Here is a 20354-nt window from a genome sequence, read left to right as displayed (position 1 = left end):
CTCCTTCAGGTAGATAAATTAAAGCATGAAATAAAACACCTGGCTGCTTCAAGCATAGGTAGTCCTCGACGTACGACCACAGCCGAGGCCGAGCTTTCTGTCCCATCAGTGAGAAATGGGTCGGAGTGAGTTTCGCCCCGTTTTGTGACTTTTCTCTGCCACCATTGCTAAGGGAGTCACTGCAGTTGTTAAATTAGTAATAACCCGGTTGTTAAGTGAATCCGGTTGTTAAGTGAATTGCCAGAAGATCACAAAAGGGGATCACAAGATAACCCAGGGACACTAAATAGAAGCCAGGTGCTGAGCGGCTGAATTTTGATCACGTGACCACCGAAGGCTGCAAAGGTCATAAGCATGAAAAATGGTCGTAGGTCACCTTTTCAGTGCCCTTTAACTTTCAATGGACAATTAACAAAAGGTTGTAAGTCAACTACATGTATTTCCCTCCCCCCCACCCGACTACCTATGTTCTCCAAGCCCAGTCCATCAACTTTAAAACTTTTTATATTTATTTATTTTTTTGTGGCAAAAATTAGCAAAGTGCCATGGGGTTGGGATTGTTTTTGGAGAGATTTGGAGCACATTCTCCTGAAAATGGATTTTTCCGGGAAGAAAATCAGTCATCCTCCAGGGTTTTTTTTTTTTTCTCCTTTCTTTTTTTTTCCAAACTTGGGAATCGGCAAAAATAAAATAAAAATCAAGGAAATTCTAGATACGCTGCTTCCACGGGAAATGTTTGGTCCCCTGGAAAGTGAGTCCTTTGTCATCTTACAAAGAGAGAGAGGAGCTCATCCCAACAGGGCCATGTCCGACCCCCACTTTTCCCAAAACCCACCCCCAGGACGAGCTCTTCTCTGTTTGTTTTAGGCCCACCAGGCAGCCCTGGAGCTGCTCCACTTTCTGCAGCCCACATAAAGCCCCTTTGTTATGGGGGGTAAAGGAGGCGGGTGGGATTCAATGGGCTTTTGCTTCTGGGGAAAAAAAACTGTGTGTGCCCCCCTTCTGCCAAAACAAAGAGGAAGGTCTTTTTGAAGCCCCCCCCCCCCAGTTTAATTAACTCTTAGCTGGCTGGGAAAATCCCGGTAAGCCATTTCTGGATAGGAAAGAAAACCAGGCAGGCAAGGATGGGAGAAAAACCTCAAACTTTCTTCTCCTTAAAACTTTCGGAGGAGAAGTGCCCCATGGCGTGGGAGGGTTGTTTTTTTTTCCCAAGCGAAAATTGGGGGGGAAAGGGTTGGCATGTCCCTGTGGAAAAAAAATCCTGGCTGGGAAACCAGTTCCACCAGAGATGCGTCTCCGAGGCAGATGATGCTCGAGTGAGATTTCTGGACTAGGAGGAGGAGGAGGAGGAGAAGACCAGAGAGAAATTCCCATCTGCAGCGGCCCGAAAGGAAAAAGGGGGAACTGAACGGAGCGGAGACCGACCCCCTTGAGGGCTTGGAGCAGCCCCCTTCCCTGCCCACCCGAGAAAGGAGTGATGTTCCTGAGGCTTGCCAATGGCACCCGCCCCCCCTCCCCCCCTGTGCCATCCCAGCGGCTCAGGAATAAACAAGAGACCAGCCTGCGGCCGGATCTGAGCAAAAGCATTCCTGGCTCTGTCTGGGCAAGCCGATCCCTGTTTTTCACCCCAAAGTTTCACCTAGTTTCCACTCCGATGTGAGCAAAGGCTTCCTTCCACAACAAAGGATGCTCTATTGAGGCATCCTTCTGGGCTGCCCCCCCTCCCCAGAAAATAAAAATAAAAGGGGAGAAGCCCAAAATATTTGCCTGCACAGGTTAAGTCCTCGACGTAGGACCAAAAGTGAACCCCACCTTTCTGTTGTTAGGGGAGGACATTTGTTAAGGGAGCTTTCACCCCATGTTAAGACAGTTGTTAAGTGAATCACCGCCAGTTGGTAAGTTAATGACCCGGTAGTTAAGCGAATCTGGCTTTCCCGTTGACTTTGCTTGTCAGGAGGTCGCAAAAGGGGATCATGCCACGGTCGTAAGTATGAGTCAGTTGCCAAGTGTCTGAATTTTGATCGCGTGATCATGGGGATGCTACAGAGATTGTAACCAAAAAACCATCACGAATCACTTTTTTCAGTGCCGTTGTAACTTTGAACAATTCCTAAATGAAGGGTTGTAAGTCGAGGACTTCCTGTATCTACAAGTTTTCTCTTACTTCAAAAGAAAATTGGGGTTTCCCCCCCTTTTTAATTCAAATTAGTACTCTTATATACACTCAAAGTCTTGGGGATTCTGTAACAGGCTTTGGTTCTCCCCCGTCTTTTATATAGCCAGTCCTCGTTTGGTGACTGCCTCGTTTAGTGACCACTCACAGCCGCAACGGTGTTGAAAAAATAAACTTTGCGAACAATCCTTGCTTTTAGAACCTTCCAGGCTCTGTAAAGTGAAGGGAGGCTGGAGTCAGATCGTGAAATGCAGTCCCATTGCACCTACCAACTGCTTTGCTTAACGACCGAGTTCCTGCTCCCAATTGTGGTCAGTAAACTGAAGTGCGTATCAAAGGAACTTAGGTGGCAAGAAAGAAGTCTTTTTTTTTTGACCAGAAGGTGGCAGTGTTTCCATCAGCTCTATCCACTCCCATCATTGGCAGCTTTGATGCTCCGCCCAAAACTTTTCACCAATCAACAGGGATCCCCGATTGATATACTCCAGTAAGAATTCTGGGAATTGTAGTTGAACTTGCGTGCTACCTAGAGCAGGGGTCTCCAACCTTGGTCCCTTTAAGACTTGTGGACTTCAACTCCCAGAGCCCCTCAGCCAGCAAAGCTGGCTGAGGAACTCTGGGAGTTGAAGTCCACAAGTCTTAAAGGGACCAAGGTTGGAGACCCCTGACCTAGAAACCCCATTATAGGACGTAACTTAAGACAAAAGAAGCGATCATCTAAGGCTGGAGTCGCATAGAATTAAAGTATCGCATGCTCAACCATGGCTTGGTAAATAAAGTATAATGAGATGGACTCGGAACATGTGAAGTTACAAACCATGGCTTATAATGCACAACTTGCTGATAAAGCGAAGTCAAAGTTCTCATTGGCTTAAGGAGCCAGCTCAAACCAAGTGTACATCAATATTTCTCAACCTTGGCCGCTGGAAGATGGGTGGACTTCAACCCCCAGAATTCCCCAGCCAGCATGGCTGGGGAATTCTGGGAGTTGAAGTCCACCTATCTTCCAGCAGCCAAGGTTGAGCAACACTTAAGAGGATTTAACCTTTTGGAAGGAAGAAAGCAAGTGTGAAACCAAACAGGTCAATCTTTCAATAGTTATTTTATTTTAACATCTCTGGTTTAATTACAGACAGTAAAATAGCTCAGTAGGCAGGAGGGCGAGTGGCAAAGAAATCCTGCATGTATATAAAAACCCTCCAGTCGGCATGGAGAAAAATAATAATAATAATAATAATACGACACCAAAGTGCTTGTCATCTATTTGCTTGCTTCTCTTCTCAGCCAGAAAAGTAGAAAGAAAATAAGCCGAAAGGAGCTGTTCCAGGGCAAGAGGGAGCAGCGGGGAGGTGGGGTGGGGGGAGGTCGTCTTCTTCCCCCGTTTCCAGTTCTGTGACTCCACCCCACCCCACGGCCCCCTCTTTTGTCACAGGCTTTGGGAGAGAGGGAGGGAAGAAGGAAGGATGGAAAAGAAAAAAGGGAAGGGAGGGAGGAAAGAAGGGAATAGAAAGAAGGGACGGAAGAAAGGAAAGGAGGAATGAAAAGAAAAAAGGGAAGGAAGGAAAAAAGGGAATAAAAAGAAAAAAAGGAAGGAAGGAAAGGAGGAAGGAAGGAAAAGAAAAAAGGGAAGGGAGGGAGGGAGGGGGAAGGAAGGATGGGAAAGGAGGAAAGAAGGAATAGAAAAAGGAGGAAAGAAGATAGGTAGGTAGGTAGGCCAGTCACTGTCTACCTGGTGAGCAGATGGCTTTGTCTCCATCGCTGCCCGGGAGGGAGTGGGAGGGGAGAGAAGAGAAAGGGATTTAGGTCCCTGTTGTGTGTTTTGTCTTTTCTTTCCTTTTCTGCAAAGGAAGAAAAGTCGGTGTGATTTCCAAGCTGCAAAAACCGGGCGTTCCAGAAACTCGGCCGCCCCCCTCCCGAGTCACCGATAGGAGAGGTCTACTCCAAACCGTCGACTGAGGTGGGACTACAAGAGAGCCCCCCAGGACTTGGGGACCCCAAGGGGGCTAAAGTGGGGTGACTCTGAATTGACCACCAGCATAGCAAATAAAAAGTAGGGGGGGGGGTTCCTCTCTTGAGGAGAGAGGAGGGGGTCCCGGGAAGTCGGGGTCCGGGCCTGCATTGCGTAAAGATCTTAAGTGGCTGAAGATCTGGAGAAGAGTTCAATGGGGAGAATTGATTTTCCAAAGAGGGGGGATGAGAGGGAAAATGAGAGGGCGGGTGGGGTGGGTGGGTTCTGTACCCCCTTGTCTTGGCTTCTGCTGTGGATTTTCCTTCACCCAAGGCCAGGGGGGGCAAGGATGCATCAGCCCCCCTCGCTCCCAAAGCAGGGGTCTCCAACCCTGGTCCCTTGAAGACTTGTGGACTTCAACTCCCAGAGTCCCTCAGCCAGCAAAGCTGGGAGTTGAAGTCCACAAGTCTTCAAGGGACCGAGGTTGGAGACCCCTGCCCCAAAGGATGCAGGGAAAGCTGTTGGTCAGTATCATGGATGACTGAGGTTGGATCGCTTCCTTCTTCTCCGGCCAAGACGGATCAGTGTTTCTTAACCTCGAGGGACTTTAAGATGGATGGAATCCTGGGAGTTGAAGTCCACCCATCTTAAGGTCACCAAGGATGGATCCATGATTGAAGAAACTTGAAAGTGTGCGTGGGGTGGGGTGGGGGGGCGAGTTGACCCTTTCATTCACCTACATGTTCCTCTTCAGGACAGCTCCCCCCTCCCCATTTTGGGCCGCCCCCAGCTGGGAACGTAGTTGCTGGATTTCGGCTCCAACAGACGCAGGGGCTGCTCAGCAGAGGAAGGAGGGTGGTGGTGTTGGGAGACGTTTTCGGGGACAGAGGGATGCCCCGCTGGCACATCCTCCCCCCCCACTCCCCGCATTTCCCCTTCTGGGTCTCCTTTCTCGGCTGTGCAGCAGCCGGGAAAGGAAGCAGATGAGGAGGACTATGGAAAGAAAAGAAACAAAAAACCAGCAACAAGAACCGATGACCTAGGGAATAAATACAGTCTTCCAAAATATATAATTATTTTTTTTTTTTTAAAAAAACACATCCTTGTGTTTCTTCACGCTCCGACTGGTGTTTCTCCCACAGGTGAAGCACTCCAGGTGAGCAAGTGCAAGGAAAGAACCACCTGGGGTCTCTACCTGCTCTTTGAGGAAAGGGACTCTCCTCCCTCAACCCCGATACTGATTTTTTTCCATCCCGTCCCTCGGCTGCCCCGTCCCGTCCCGTCCCCCTGGCCGCGGCATAGTCCTGCTCCGTAGTGAAGGCTGATGTTGGGAGAAATGATAAAAAAAAAAAAAAAAGACGAAACCCCCTCCGAAATCACGATCGCTGCCCGGTGAGTGGACGTCCAGGCGGTCTGGGAGGGGAAGGGGCCGGTCAGCAGAGGCGGGAGGTGGCCTTATAGCATCCCCAGCTGCAGCAGCGAGTTGGCGTAGACCATGGGCTTAATGTTTGGATGAGGCTGAGGAGGGAAGGAAGGAAGGATAGGGGGGAAAAGGAAGGAAGAGAGAAAAAAGGAAGGAAAGAAGGAAGGAAAGAGGAATAGAGAAGGGAGGGAGGGAGGGAAGAAGAAGGAAGCAGGAAAGGAAGGATGGAGGAATAGAGAAAAAAGGAAGGAAGGAACAGAGAGAAAAGGAAGGAAGAGCAGAGAAGGAAGGAAGGGAAAGAAGGAAGCAGGGAAGGAAGGATGGAGGAATAGAGAAAAAAGGAAGGAAGGAAGGAAGGAAGGAAGGAAGGAAAAAAGAGGAAAGGAGGGAAGAACGGAAGGAAGAATAGAGAGAAAGGGAAGGAAAGAAACAAGAAGGGAGGGAGGGAGAAAGAAACAAAAAAAGAAAAGAAAATTCAGTGAATTCACCCACCTTCTCCTCCCAGGCTGCCTCACCCAGATGCCCGAGCCCAGGGCAAGCACCCCTCTTCGCCAGACCCCCCCCCCCTCGCCCCAGAAACCAGGACTCACCACTGCTGTGAACTGGTGGAACTCCGGGCGCAGGTCCAAGCCTTGCAAATGGATGTAGGCCCCCTTGTTACCCATCTGGTCACTGGCCAAAGAGGGAGGGAGGGATGGGGGGAGAGAGGTTGGACGGCTGTTCTCAAAACAGCTGGAGGGGCAGGAAGAGGCTTTCTCTCCACCCCCCCCGCCCCTCCCCAATGGCACGTTGGCAACATCCGTAAGAATGAAAAACAGCTGTGAGCCACAATTTTCAGGGCCATTGTAACTTCGGAGGGTCACTAAACGAGCAGCTGTAAGTTGAGGACTGCCAGTACATGGTAGACGTGTGTTTTTTCCTCCTCTCCCCTCCAGGGAAGGGCATCCAGCTAATTGGCAATTTTTATTTTTTTTTGGCAAGAAAATCCACCTTTAAAGACCTCCGTGGCAACCCATTTGCAAAAGTTAAAAACTGTGAGTCGGGGAAGGGGTTCCCCAATTCGTGCCCGGTTTCAGGGTACCCCGGGTCCAGCTTTCTCCATCAGAGGGACCTATTTAAGGGGGAGGGGGGGGTGTCCCACCGATCTCCCTCCCTGACTCACCAGTAGTTGGGGGCTGAGAAAACCGTGACGCATTTCCCATCGTGGGCCACCTCGTATCCTTCGGGCTTCACCTCGTGACTTCGAATGATGTAGTCTAGATGGTTGCTTTCCAGGAAACTCTTTGTGACGTCGGGACCGAACTGGCAGCTCACTCCTCGCTTACTGACCGACCGGCCGCTCTGAAAGAAGAGTAAGGAACGAAACGTTGACCCTGTCTGGTCAACGAGACAAAGAGCCAGCCGTAAGAACCGAATCGGGCCAAAGGGCCTCTGTGGCTCAGGCTGCTAAGACAGTCTGTTATTAACACAGCTGCCTGCAATTACTGGAGGTTCAAGCCCCACCAGGCCCAAGGTTGACTCAGCCTTCCATCCTTTATAAGGTAGGTAAAATGAGGACCCAGATTGTTGGGGGCAATAAGTTGACTTTGTATATAATGTACAAATGGATGAAGACTATTGCTTAACATAGTGTAAGCCGCCCTGAGTCTTTGGAGAAGGGCGGGATATAAATTAAATAAATAATTTAGGGGCCTTTGGTGGCTCAGACTGCTAAGACAGTCTGTTATTAACACAGCTGCTTGCAATTACTGCAGGTTCTAGTCCCACCAGGCCCAAGGTTGACTCAGCCTTCCATCCTTTATAAGGTAGGTAAAATGAGGACCCAGATTGTTGGGGGCAATAAAAGTTGACTTTGTATATAAATATACAAATAGGATGAAGACTATTGCTAACATAGTGTAAGCCGCCCTGAGTCTTCGGAGAAGGGCGGGATATAAATGCAAATAAAAATAAAAAAAATCAGATTGCGCCAATCTTTCCCCCTTCACCTGCAGGCGCTCTTCGATTTACAACCTGTTCGTTTAGTGACGGAACTTACAACGGCATTGACTTATGGCCGCTTTTCACACTTGAAGCGTCCCAGCGGTCACGTGAGCAAAATTTGGACACTGGGCAATTATTTTAGGGCAGTTGCAACATCCCGAGATGACGTGATCTCCATTTGTCCCTTTCCCGGCCAGTTCTGACAAGCAAAGCCAACGGAGGGATGCCTGAACCACCATGAGATTCATTTAACGGCCGGAAGGACTCGTTGAACGTCAATAGCAAAAAAAAAAAGGTTGTAAAAAGAGTCGGGTCAGTCGTACAGGTGACTCAATTTGATAACTGTCGTGAGTTACGACCGTGATGGGCAGGCTCCGTTATTGTTGTGACCTAGGCCCAAGTATTTATGACCAAACACAATCGGTCCTAAATAAATATATTTTATTAGAACAGCTGTGAATTACTTCATTCTCAGCTTAGTCCAAATTAATTCCAAAACAAAACCTTCAGAAAAAGTCCTTCGGCCTTATCACAAACCTTTGTCTTCTTTGGCACCCTGCCAAAGGTTTTTCTTGGCAAGAACCCCAGGAAGTTCAGGAGACACAGACAAGAAACAATTGTAGCAATGTTGCTTTCCTACAAAAAGCCCAAGAGCTGTTCTTTTAAGCCTTATGGGAGGGGCCAATCGTCTCCTGGCCTTACTCCTGAGTTGTCCAAGTTGCTCTTGCTCAGATAATGCCAAGAGCTGAATATGAAGTTGAAGGACACCTGGGGTGCCAAAGCTGGACTCACCTGGGGTTGGGGATCTGACCACAACAGGTCACACATGGGACCTGCCCAAGAGAAGAGATCAAGCGAAGAGAACAAGGAAGGCAAAAAAAAAAACACAAAACAGATTATTAGGGGACCATTCTTGACAAGACAAAACTTTTTGCTAAACCTCACTTGGGTTTTGCTTATCTACCAAGAATCCAGCTCTTCATGGCAGCCTCAACGTGCAGGTATCTTAAGATACTTTGATCTAGCTAAGTTTTGGTTGATAGGGTGAGGAGGCACAGCCCAAAACACAAGGGGGCAGAGATATGGACCCACAAACACCACCCATGGTACTCCTCCACCTCCAGAGACCTTGGACAAGACCATCAACCATGACGGTCATGCAACATGGGAAGTGAGGTCCAAAGGGGCTGGAAGGCATTGAGTTGACCAAAAGTTTGTTTCTTTAGGCAAATGGGAGGACCACCAGAGCAGGAAGCACCTTATCCAGCTAGACCCCGAGCCTATCACACATCTTCGTTTCCCCATCAAGTCTTCTGCTCACCTGAGTCTGGAGGTTGACGATTCCTCTCAATCTTCCTGATATCGTCTAACATGACACCGTCTTCACTGAAGAGTCCACCATGCATTATCTGGTTGGGGGAGAGGAGCCCTAAAGTCAGAGAGATGGGGGCCAACCAGCCAACGTATCACCTGGGCTTCCATCGCGTGGTCGTGACCACCGTCTTGGCTTCTTCTGCCAAGCCAGCCCCACCCACCCGCCTGCCCCCTTACCAACACTTTCCCATTGATGCAATGCACCAGGGGCAACCACTCGAAGACTTCACTGAAGAGCTCAAACATCTGAGCCGTGTACTTGGCTTTGACCTCGCCCTCGAACCCGTAGATCTGGTTCATGTTATCCGTTTCGTGGTTCCCTGAAGGAGGAGAGGAATCAGGCACAAGGGGTAGAAAAGGAGCACGGAGCGGCTGATGTAGGGGCAGCCCACCCTCCTGCCCCTCCTTGCCCTGCAAATCTATGGGGAATCCGAGGCTTACCTCGGAGTAAGTGGAAATGATCGGGATATAGCAGCTTGAATCCGAAGAGGGTTAGTATAACCTCCACCGAGAAGGAACCGCGGTCCACAAAATCCCCATTGAACAGCTGAGGTGGGGGGGCTTGTTCAAAGAAATAACACGGGGAATCAAATCTTCCTTCCCTTTCCTTTCCTCCTTCCCTTCCTCAATTTCCTCCTTCCCTTTCTCAGATTCCATTTCTTTCTTCCTTCCCTTTCTTCCTTTCCTCCTTTTCTCCTTCCCTTCCTCAATTTCCTTTCCTTCTTTCCTTTCCTCCCTTCCTTTTCCTCCTTCCCTTTCTCAATTTCCTTTTTCTCCCTTTCTTCATTCCTTTTCCTCCTTCCCTTTCTCAATTTCCTTTCATTCTTTCCTTCCCTTTCCTCCCTTCCTTTCCTTCTTCCTTCCTTTTCCTCCTTCCCTTCCTCAATTTCCTTCCCTTTCTTCCTTCCCTTTTCTCCTTTTCTTCATTTCTTGTCCCAGAAGCTCCACAGCTGCCCTTCTCTCCAAGTAACCACAGATCCCCGGAGCCTCCAGCCACCCCAATGAGTGCCCCCTTTCTCCCCCCCTAGCCAAAAGATACATATGGATTATCTTCGGAGGGCAGCCCATTCAGTTCGAATATATTCAGGAGGTCATAGTATTGTCCGTGGGTGTCTCCACAGACGGTAATTTTCTCCGTCTGGATGAAAGGAGAAGGAAGAAGGCAGAGAATCAGCGGAGTTCATAAAGATGAGTCAGATAAGAGCGCTTTTTTTTATCACTGTGATAATTTTTTTCCGTCTTTCGTGGTTTGACTTGGTGCCCCGAGCACATTCATAAAGGGACCCAGGAAAATCTCTCGGGCGCTTCCAGGCAGACATCAAAGGCTTTGCTCTGCTTTGTCAGACGAAAATGACCCCGATTTCAGGCAGATAAGAAAGCCGGGGAATTGGGACAAGCTCAGGAGAGGCTCACCTGTATCAGCTGAGCCAGGCCTAGCAGGCGCACCTGTGCGTGGTGGTGACACTCACTAATCCACCTCACTTAATTACAGGGTCCGGTCACCGCCACCAGCCCTCTCCCCAGCTCCAAAGGGGTTAATGAGTTCCTTGGAAAATGGGGAGGGGGGGACTGATTATTTTTGGTGAGCGCTGGGAAACAGAAGACCCTTGGAGGGAGGGGCCTGGGGGACTGGTACGCAAGATCAAAGGAAGCAGGTAGAATTGGGATGTACCGGTGGAGATCACTGGTGGGATAACTGGTGATGTCACTTGCTTGCCATCAACAGAGGAAGCTGGTGGGAGGTCAAAAATCATCTAAGAGTGATTAAAGCATATTTCTCAACGTTGGAGATTAGATGATGAGTGGACTTCAACTCCCAGAATTCCCCAGCAAATTTGAAGTCCACCCATCTTCAGTTTCAATAGCATGCAGGGCAGGGAATTCTGGGAGCTGAAGTCCATACTTCTTAAGGTTTATTAGCATGCAGGGCAGGGAATTCTGGGCTGGCAAGATGGAGGAACACCGGACTAAAGAGTCTTTATATTCCAAGTTGTGGGAATAAGGGAGGAATCGGGCGCAACATGCATTTATTTCCATTTTTAAATTTTTTTTCTTCCTTTTTTTTTTTTAAACAGTATTTCCTCTCATTGCTCTAACCCTGTGAGAGCCACCCCGAGTTGCAACTTTGAAATGGGCAGGCTATGTTGGTGGATGCAATAGTAAGAAACAACCAAGCAACCCACCCACCCCAGGGAGAAAGATGCCCTTACCTCTTTTAACGTGGTTTCTACGAGGGTGGGGAGTTTGGATAGCACCTCTTTCACCTGTACCAAAATCTGCAGGAAGGAAAGGAGGAGTGGTTGACCGGCAGGCAGGCAGGGAGGAAACGGGAATGGAATATCCTGGGCTGGAGAGGGCGGTCTTTTCCAATACAAGCCGTCCTCGACTTAACGACCCTTTGTTTTAATAACAGTTCAAAGTGACAACGGCCTCGGAGGTCGGGGTTTGCAATCCATCCTCGGCCTTAGGACTATCGCCCCACCACCACCACCTGCTGCAATTTATATAATTGCAAATTTTTAAGCCTTCTGCAGTTGCGCCATTTGCAAGCGGCAGCCTTCCCGGCTGGACTCGTTTTAACCACGGCAACCATCTGTTTAACCATCCTAGCGATTTCTTTTAACGACCATGGGAATAACGGTTGCGAAATCGAGTCACGGGATCACCGGTTTTCTGACAGCACTGACTGCTTTGGAAGGACATTCGAGTCCCAGCTGAGGTCGTAAGTCGAGGAGTACCTGTAGAAGGGGCGGGGGAGGGGCAGCTACCTGATAGGCACATTTCCGGTGCAGCTTCTTCTGGTCTTTGTACCACTGCATCAGTTCCTTCATGAAGTCCAAGGTCACCTTCCCGTTCTCCAGTTTCGGCCCACTGTAGTCGTCCTCGATGGCTGAAGGAGAGGGAGGAGAAGGACTCAGGTGAGCAAAGAAGCCATCAAGGAAAGGCTGGGAGATGCCGGATCCTTCCAGGGGTCTCCTCCCATCACCAGGTGGGCACCGGGTTTGAGTTCCTAGCAAAGTCTGGCGCTGCTCTTAGTTTCCATTTTAGCAGTAGGATCTAAGGCAGGGTCTCAGACCTTGGCAACTTTAAGACTTGTGGACTTCAACTCCCAGAATCCCCCAGCCAGCATGCAATTTTTTAAGCCTTGTGGACCTGAACTCCCAGAATCCCCCAGTGATCAAACAACTTTAAGACCTGTGGACTTCAACTCCCAGAGATTTCTCAGCCATCAAGCAACTTTAAGAGTTGTGGAGGTCCATTCCCAGAATCCCCCCCGCCCCCCCCAGCCAGCATGCTATTGAAATGGAAGATGGGTGGACTTCAACTTCTCTGGGGAATTCTGGGAGTTGAAGCCCACGAATCTTAAAAGCTACCAGGGTGGGTAACACCTATATTTAAGCCCCAATTCAATAACGCTGGGCCACTGGGCTTCCAGCTCTTTTTTAATGATTCAGCCCCTCTCCCCTTTTCACTTTCGAGGTGGGTGGGCACAACCTCGTGGCTGGTAGCCCCAGAAGCCTTTGAAAAGAGGCAGTGGCCCAGGACCAGGGCCAGGGGACCCTGCTAAGTTTCCTGAAAATGAAACAAGCCCCCATCTCTCTTGCCCCGACTCACTCATATTCTCAATGTCCAGGGAGTCGACCACCGACCGCTTGTGCTCGTCGCTGGCGATGGCGCGCTCGAAGGCTTTCTGCTTCACAATCTTGTTGCATTCCTGATACTTCATCTTGGCATCCTTATCGTTCGGCTTCACCTTGACCACCTGGGGCGGGCAGGGGAGGAAAGGTAGAGAAAGGGGAGGCCCGGATCAGTTTCGCCCAGCTGACCCAACCTTTTGGCTTGGTCTGGCCCAGGGCTCTCCAACCTTGGCCACTTTAAGACTTGTGGACTTCAACTCCCAGAATTCCTCAGCCAGCTTTGTCCACAAATCTTAAAGTGGCCAAGGTTGGAGATTCCCTGGTCTGGGCTGCTGTGAGAGAAGAGGAACGGTCTTGGACCACGTATAAAATATAGGATATAGTTCATATAGATAAGTAACAGACAGTCCTCAACGTATACAACCGTTCATTTAGCGATCATTGGAAGTTACAACGGGACTGAGAAAAGGGACTTAGGACCGTTTTTCACTTTTATGACCGCTTCAGCAGCCCCGTGGTCATGTGATCAAAATTCGGACGCTCGGCAACTGGCTCATATTGATGACGGTCGCAGTGTGCCCAGGGTCACGTGATCCCGTTTTGTGACTTTCTAACCAGCAAAATCAATGGGAAAGCCGGATTCACTTAACAACCGTGTTATTAACAAGTAAAAGGGGGGAGGGCGGGAGCTCAACAAATATCTCAGTTGGCAATATAAATTTTGAGTTCCACTATGGTCTCAAGTCGAGCAGTGCGGTGGCCTGGAGGTGGAGCTCTCGCCTCACAATCAGGAGGCCTGAGTTCAATCCTAGGTAGAGGCAGCTATTTCTCTCTCTGGGCACAGTGAGAGTGTATCTGCGGAACAAAACTCCATTGGTGACAGGAAGGGCATCCAGCCAGTAAACACTCAGCTCCATTCAGTTGCCCAGACTCCACCCCAATGCAAGGGATGATGGGGTCATTAAATGATGATAACATAACATAACATAACATAACATCAGAGTTGGAAGGGACCTTGGAGGCCTTCTAGTCCAACCCCCTGCCCAGGCAGGAAACCCTATACCATCTCAGTCAGATGGTTATCCAACATTTTCTTAAAAATTTCCAGTGTTGGAGCATTCACAACTTCTGAAGGCAAGTCGTTCCACTTATTAATTGTTCTAACTGTCAGGAAATTTCTCCTTAGTTCTAAGTTGCTTCTTTCTTTGACCAGTTTCCACCCATTGCTTCTTGTTCTACCCTCAGGTGCTTTGGTGAACAGCCTGACTCCCTCTTCTTTGTGGCAGCCCCTAAGATATTGGAACACAGCTATCATGTCTCCCCTAGTCCTTCTTTTTGTTAAACTAGTCCTTCTTTTTGTTAAATGATGATTGTGTCCTCAAGTCTTATGTAGGATGTTAAACGTTTCCAACCTTGTGGGGTTGTGTTACTAGCTCTCCAGGGCTGCCTGCAGGCCGTGGACCATGGGTGGGATAATGCCTGCTCCCACCCCTTCTCGGACCCCCCTCCCCCGTTTCTCTCTCTTACCGTCTCGTAATCCCGCAAAGCTGCCTTGAACTTGCCCAAGGCCATGTTGCTGGTCGCTCGGCGGTAGTAGCCTTTGATGTATTTCTTGTCCAGGTCGATGGACTTGGTGGCGTCGGACAGGGCATAGCCATAGCACTCCGTCCGCAGGTAGGCCAAGCTGCGGTTGGCATAATAGATGGCGTTGGTGGGGTTGAGCTCAATGGCCTGGGTGTAATACTTGACTGCGTTCTCATAGTCCTTCGCTGGGGGAGGGGGGAGAGAAAGGAAGAAGGCATGAAAAGAACAGCTCTATCTATCTGTCATCAATCATCTTTCTCTCTCTATTTCTCTTATTTGCTTTCATTTTATATATTAGTGATTTCTCCTGTCCAGTGTTGGTGGGGAGTGTTGTGGTCCGCCAGCAGCTTGCAGAACTGGCAACAGAGTCAGAAAGTGATGAGGCTGAGGAAGAGCATGAGCCAGTCCTGGAGGCTAGGGAAGGCCCAGATGAGGGCTCTGTGTCGGAGGCAGAGGTGGGGCAGGGCCACTGGGGAGTGATGTGCGGACTCCGGAGCCTCCAGAGGCTGATAGTAGTGAGGCAGAGGAACAGGAGGAGCCTGTTCCTAGTGCACGCATGAGAAGAGCTGCCAGAAAGCAAGAGCAGCTAAAGAGGACGACTCGGGAGTAGGGCCAAGAGATGATCGGCCCCTCCCATAAGGCTTAAAAGACCGGCAACGGCATTTGGACTCTTTGCCAGAAAACAACATTGATAGCTTTGTCTTGTTGCATTTGTTTTGTATCGGTGTCTTCTGAACGTTTGCCAAGAAAGGCCTTTGGCAGTTTGCCCAATTGGACCGAGGTTGGTGATAGGACTGAGGAATTCGTGTTGGGAGGAATTTGCTTTAATTTAGTTGGACTATCCTGAGAATGAATTAATTCTCAGCCGTTCTAAAGTTTGTTTGTTTTTACACTGACTGAGTTTCCTACTACCTACTTGGGCCTGGGTCACAACAGGGAGTAGTCATTGTGGTTCCCTGATTGGTTATTTATTGTTAGCTTGTTAAAATGAGAAAACTCTACTCCCTACTAGAACTGATGGTGTTACCTAGTCAGGCGATGAAACGTCACCAAGCTCAGAGAGCACCAAGGACCCCACAATTTTTGCCCTGCTGATAATTCTCACCTCTGAAGTACAACTTCAGCTAATGGAGCACAGTGTCTACCCAGGGTTGGGCAAGGAGCTGGCTGTCTTATTAGAATGTTTTCGATCCCGTGGATTTTGTCCTGAAGCCTCCAAATCCCCCCAACCCCACCCCCGGCGTCAAGGGTGTCAGGGAAAAAAAGGACACTGTTATAGAGACAAAGTTCCTGTGTTACACAACGAGGATCCACAAAAGCCAGAATGAAATAGAAACTAAGAGTATATAAAAAAAGTCTCTCCCCCCAGGGCATAAGCCAGCCCTGGCGTGGGTTCAAAGGCAGCCACGTTCTGGCAGTCCAAGCTGTTTAATAACCAACTTCATCGAAGCACAACCTGGGGGCAAAAATTAAGCACTAGGCCAGCAAGAAAGGAGAGGAATCCACCATTAGCAACTTGATTTTCAAGGACAACAATTGGAAATCTTAAGGTTCCCGTGAGCCCAGTTGGAGGAGGTCGCTTCCTATTGAATCTCCCAAAAGGCAAAAGAAATAGAATCCTAACTTGCTCGTTAGAAAGTTGCAACTTTTTTCAAATTTGTGGAAGAAAATTCACACGTTTCACCCTATCGGAAAATGACCGTTTCAGCCAGCCGACCAACCTGCTCTAAAAATCTACAGTGGGATCTGGCCGGCTGTTCATTCACAAAGTTCTACAAATTTGCTGATTGTAACAGATTTAAGTGCTTAATTCTCCAGACCGATCACTGCCCTCTAAAAAGATGATTCTAGTGGGTATCCAGACAACTAACCATGAGCGCTTTGGGCTCCCTTGCTTGCATGCAATCAACTGAGGTAATTATTATTATTAGATTATTATCTCACCTTTATTATAAGTAACTCAAGGCAGCGAACGTACTTAATACGCTTTCCTCTTCCTATTTTCCCCATAGCAACAACCCTGTGAGGTGCCTTGGGCTAAGTGGGAAACACCTAGACAGCCTTCGTGGCTAAGGCAGATCTAGAATTCACCATCTCCTGGCGATTGGCCCAAAGTCACCCAATTGGCTTTCCTGCCTAAGGCAGAACTAGAACTCGCCATTTGGTGATTGGCCCACTCAGACAGCCTTCGTGGCTAAGGCAGAACTAGAATTCACCATCTCCTGGTGTTTGGCTAAGGCAGAACTAGAACTCACAGTCTCCTAGTGATTGGCCCAAAGTCACCCAGCTGACCTTCATGCCTAAGATGGGACTAGAACTCACCGTCCCCTGTTTCTAGGACAGCACTTCAACCTCCAAGCTGACTCTTAACCGATAACCCGATTTGTCCAGTTCCATCTCAACTTGCTGGTCTAGATAAAGTTGTCCAATTAAGGCAAGAATTCTCAGCAGAATCCCCAAGCGATAACAGTTTTACTTTTATTGTTTTTTTACTGTAAACTATCCAGAGTCCTTCTGCAATTGGGTGGCCTCCAAATCTAATGAATAGATAAGTCGTAAGAGAGGAAAGGAAGGGACAATAAAATCCAGGGAAAGGAGGGAACCTGAGAAGAAGCCCACCTTAATTAAGAGTGGGCAGACTCTGCCAGTCCTTCACGATTCTGTGATTAGATTCTGCAGCCGTGGAGTCCCAGGAATTGTTGGGGTGGCTGGCTTGGCCTACCCCAAAGGGCCTACAGTCATGCAAGGACTTGCTAAGTCAGCATTTCCCAACCTTAGCCATTTTAAGATGGGTGGACTTCGAGTCCCAGAATACCCCAACCAGCAACGCTTGAAGTCCGCCCATTTTAAAATGGCTAAGGTTGGGAAACATTGTCTTAAATCATGTTCAAGTCCGTAAAAACATCTCATCTTCTACTGAGCCATTCTGCTGGCAGCTGCGGGCCAGCATGGAGCAAACCAGGTTTTTCTCCTCGTCTCCTGGCCCAGAAAACTACTAAAAGAGGAACAAGGTTATTCTCCAAATGAGGTTAAGGCTGCACGGAGGTAGGCCTAAGCCTTGGACTGCATGCCCGTTTCAAACCCGGGATACCAGCCAGCATCCCCTTCTCTTGGATGTTAACAGACTCAGAAGGGACCTTGGAGGTCATCTAGTCCAGGGATCTCCAACCTTGGGAACTTTAAGACTTGTGGACTTCAACTCCCAGAGTCCCTCAGCCAGCAAAGCTCCCAAGGTTGGAGACCCCTGATCTAGTCCAAGTCCTTGCTCAAGCAGGACATCCTATACCAGTGATGGTCGTGTGCAGGGAGGGGGATCACACGCGCACGTGCCCACACCCATAATTCAACGCGCTCTGCCTCCCCGCGCAGGCCTGTGCGACTCCCCCGATTCCTGGCATGTGATGGCACAGTAAGCCCGATACACCCGTTTTTTGCCCTCCCCAGGTTCCAAACGCTTTCTTGGAGCCTGAGGAGGGCAAAAACGGCCTCTCCCCCCACCCCGGAGGCAAGAAATGGCCCGTTTCCCAACTTCTGGTGGGTCCAGAAGGCCCGAAAATCAGTTGGCTGGTATGTGCATGCGTGCTGGAGCTGAGCTAGGGGCCTCTGTGGCTCAGGCTGCTAATGCAGTCTGTTATTAACAGCAGCAGCCTGCAATTACTGCAGGTTCAAGTCCCACCAGGCCCAAGGTTGACTCAGCCTTCCATCCTTTATAAGGTAGGTAAAATGAGGACCCAGATTGTTGGGGGCAATAAGTTGACTTTGTATATAAATATACAAATAGGATGAAGACTATTGCTAACATAGTGTAAGCTGCCCTGAGTCTTCGGAGAAGGGCGGGATATAAATGTAAATAAATTAAAAAAAATGCTCGAGTGCCCACACATATGGCTCCCCATGCCAACTGTGGCACGCGTGCTATAGCTATCATGGCCTTCTACCATTCCAGACAAATAGTTGTTCAATCTCTTCTTAAAGACCTCCAGTGATGGAGCACCCACAACTTCTGGTGGCAAGCAGTTCCACTGGTTCATTATCCTCACTGGTAGGAAGTTTCTCCTTCATTCCAGGTTGCTGGAATAGTTTCCATCCGTATGTCTTGCCTTGCCTTCAAAGGTGCTTTGGAGACTAGGTTCAAACCCCCCCCCCCCTCTTCTTAATAGAATACAATAGAATAACAGAGTTGGAAGGGACCTTGGAGGTCTTCTAGTCCAACCCACTCTTTTTTGTGGCAGCCCCTCAAATATTGGAAGACTGCTATCAAGCTACCCCTAGTCCTCCTCCTTCTGACTCTTCTCTGCCCATGAGGTCTGTGCCTGCCAATGCTCCAAACACCGGAGTTAAGCAAAGCAGCTCCTCTAAGACCCTTCTTCCCATCATCCACAGCCAAGTCAAAGGCGCTGTATATGGGCAGCCAGGCCCCCAAAAGAGGCTGGGGGTTCACTTCTATGCTGGCCTCCAAGATCCAGGAAAGGGAGACGCCTCCCCACCCACCCCCCGGCTCCCATCGGGCCTCTCTTGCTGGGGAAGATGGGTGCTGCAGTCCATGCTGCCCCAGGAATGGAGGACACGTGGACAATGCCCATCAGCCACGACCGCTAAAAAAAAAAAAAGAAGGATGGGGGCAACACTCACAGTCCAAGGAGATCATCACCCTGGACTACAAAACCCATCACACCCTTTCTGTCGGCCGGGGATGATGGGGCCTGGAGTCCACCCAGCCCACGAGGAATTAATTCTCCCCAGCCTGCCAATGGCCTTTGGCCCCGCCCCTCAGGAGGCTCCTCCCACTCCCGCTTCTGGCCCCGCCCCGACGGCTCCACCTTTCCTCCGGCCCCGCCCCCTGCCTCCTCCTCCCCCCCCCGCCTCCTCCCTCCCTCCCTCCCTCCCTCCCCGCTACCTTTGAAGTAATCGTTCGCCTGCGTCTTGAGGGTTTCGGCTCGCTCCAGCGCCCCCGGCTCCCCTTCCTGCGGCGGCCGCCCGGCGCTGCCTCCTCCTCCGCCCCCGTTGCCGTTCTCCGCCCGCTCTCCCTCCGCCATCGCCGCCGGGCCGTAAAGCGAGGCGCCCTGACAACCAGCCACAGGGGGCCGAGTGGGGGGAGAAACCCAGCAGCCGTCAAGCCCGCCCGTCGCAAACCACCGCTTAGCGGGAAAAGCGCGGGGGGCGGAGCCTGCGGCAGAGACGTCAGCGGCGGGCGGGGCTTGGCGCGTGCCGCTCACGCGCAGAAGCGCCTCGAGGATCCGCTGGCGCCTCACCATAGAGAACACCGTCCCTCCTTCTCGCGGGCTAGAGAGCCCGCTTAAAAGACGGAGCAAACATCGGGATAGGCCGATCGTTTTCGACGGGGGGTGGGGTCGGGACGTTTCCAGGAATCCGGATTGGCTGACGTGGTATGACTGAAAGTAGGAGCGGATGCGATTGGCTCATCTGAAATCCTCAATCACCGGCCGAAGTAGGGGCGTGGCCTGCTCGTGTAGTTGGGCGTGGCTTGCAATGTTGGGCTACCTAACTCGGATGTCAAAGGAGAAAGTAGCAATAGATAAATTCAAGGATTGCCATGGATCGTCTGCAGCCAATATTTCCCGGTCAGGCACTACTTTGTAGTAAATCCCCGAGAGTTAAGCCATCTTAAGCCATGATTGGTTCACTAAACCACGATTGACTGGTTAATGTTAACATGCTAAGCCATGAAAGCATGGTTTACAAAAGAAAATGAATGCATTTGTGCAACTCCCTAAAATTGTTTTTCAATGAGTGGACTTCAACTCCCAGAACTCCCCAGCCACACCAGACTGGGGAATTCTGGGAGTTGAAGTCCACTCATCTTCAAATGGCCAAGTCTGAAAAAAAACCCACTGCTTTAAACACCCGTATCATTTCTCCATTCTTTCTGCTTTTTCTTCATTCATAGGACTGGCCTAGTGGGGTTTTAATAAGGGGTTTTATTGGTTTTAAGTTCTTCAACCAACTCTAAATTTTCCTTTGTATTAATTGATTTTACTTTGAGTCCTTTGGGAGAAGGGCGGTATAGAAATCGAAACAACAATAATAATAATAATTCTTTTTTCATTTTTCACTTTTTCATTCTTCATTTTTTAATAGCATATCCCCACCAATTTTCCCACATTGGGCCATAAATGAAATGGTAATTTCTTGAATCGCACCCAAATCTACATTCAAAAATTCTGTTGCAGGTAAGACTACGTTGGCTGGATCTGTTATTTCACACCTGAA

At 49.5% G+C, this 20354-nt stretch overlaps 1 protein-coding gene across 1 annotated transcript; it reads right to left on the bottom strand.

The window, feature by feature from the left end:
- Window positions 1–3258: 3258 nt before the first annotated feature.
- On the bottom strand, window positions 3259–19245 carry PPP5C (protein phosphatase 5 catalytic subunit). Its single transcript, XM_058196188.1, has 13 exons — window positions 19021–19245; window positions 14067–14308; window positions 12517–12664; window positions 11670–11791; window positions 11112–11177; window positions 9941–10039; window positions 9343–9448; window positions 9079–9221; window positions 8849–8936; window positions 8320–8360; window positions 6707–6885; window positions 6135–6216; window positions 3259–5639 (listed from the first exon to the last, which is right to left on the bottom strand). The coding sequence occupies exons 1-13, from the start codon at window positions 19157–19159 to the stop codon at window positions 5577–5579; spliced, it is 1518 nt and encodes a 505-aa protein (XP_058052171.1). The 5' UTR covers window positions 19160–19245; the 3' UTR covers window positions 3259–5576.
- Window positions 19246–20354: the final 1109 nt, after the last annotated feature.

The sequence above is a fragment of the Ahaetulla prasina genome, chromosome 10, assembly GCF_028640845.1.
Source record: "Ahaetulla prasina isolate Xishuangbanna chromosome 10, ASM2864084v1, whole genome shotgun sequence".
Classification (NCBI taxonomy): Eukaryota; Metazoa; Chordata; class Lepidosauria; order Squamata; family Colubridae; genus Ahaetulla; species Ahaetulla prasina.
Note: the sequence above shows the minus strand (reverse complement) of the source record. Positions and strands in the feature narration are given on the sequence as shown.

Excerpts from the sequence above, each read along its gene's own strand:
- PPP5C (XM_058196188.1), bottom strand. The coding sequence starts at position 19,159 with ATGGCGGAGGGAGAGCGGGCGGAGAACGGCAACGGGGGCGGAGGAGGA. Across the intron at positions 8,361-8,848 it reads TCGTCAACCTCCAGACTCAG|GTCCCATGTGTGACCTGTTG; the intron begins GTGAGCAGAAGA and ends TCTCTTGGGCAG. Across the intron at positions 5,640-6,134 it reads TCCACCAGTTCACAGCAGTG|CCTCATCCAAACATTAAGCC; the intron begins GTGAGTCCTGGT and ends TTCCCTCCTCAG.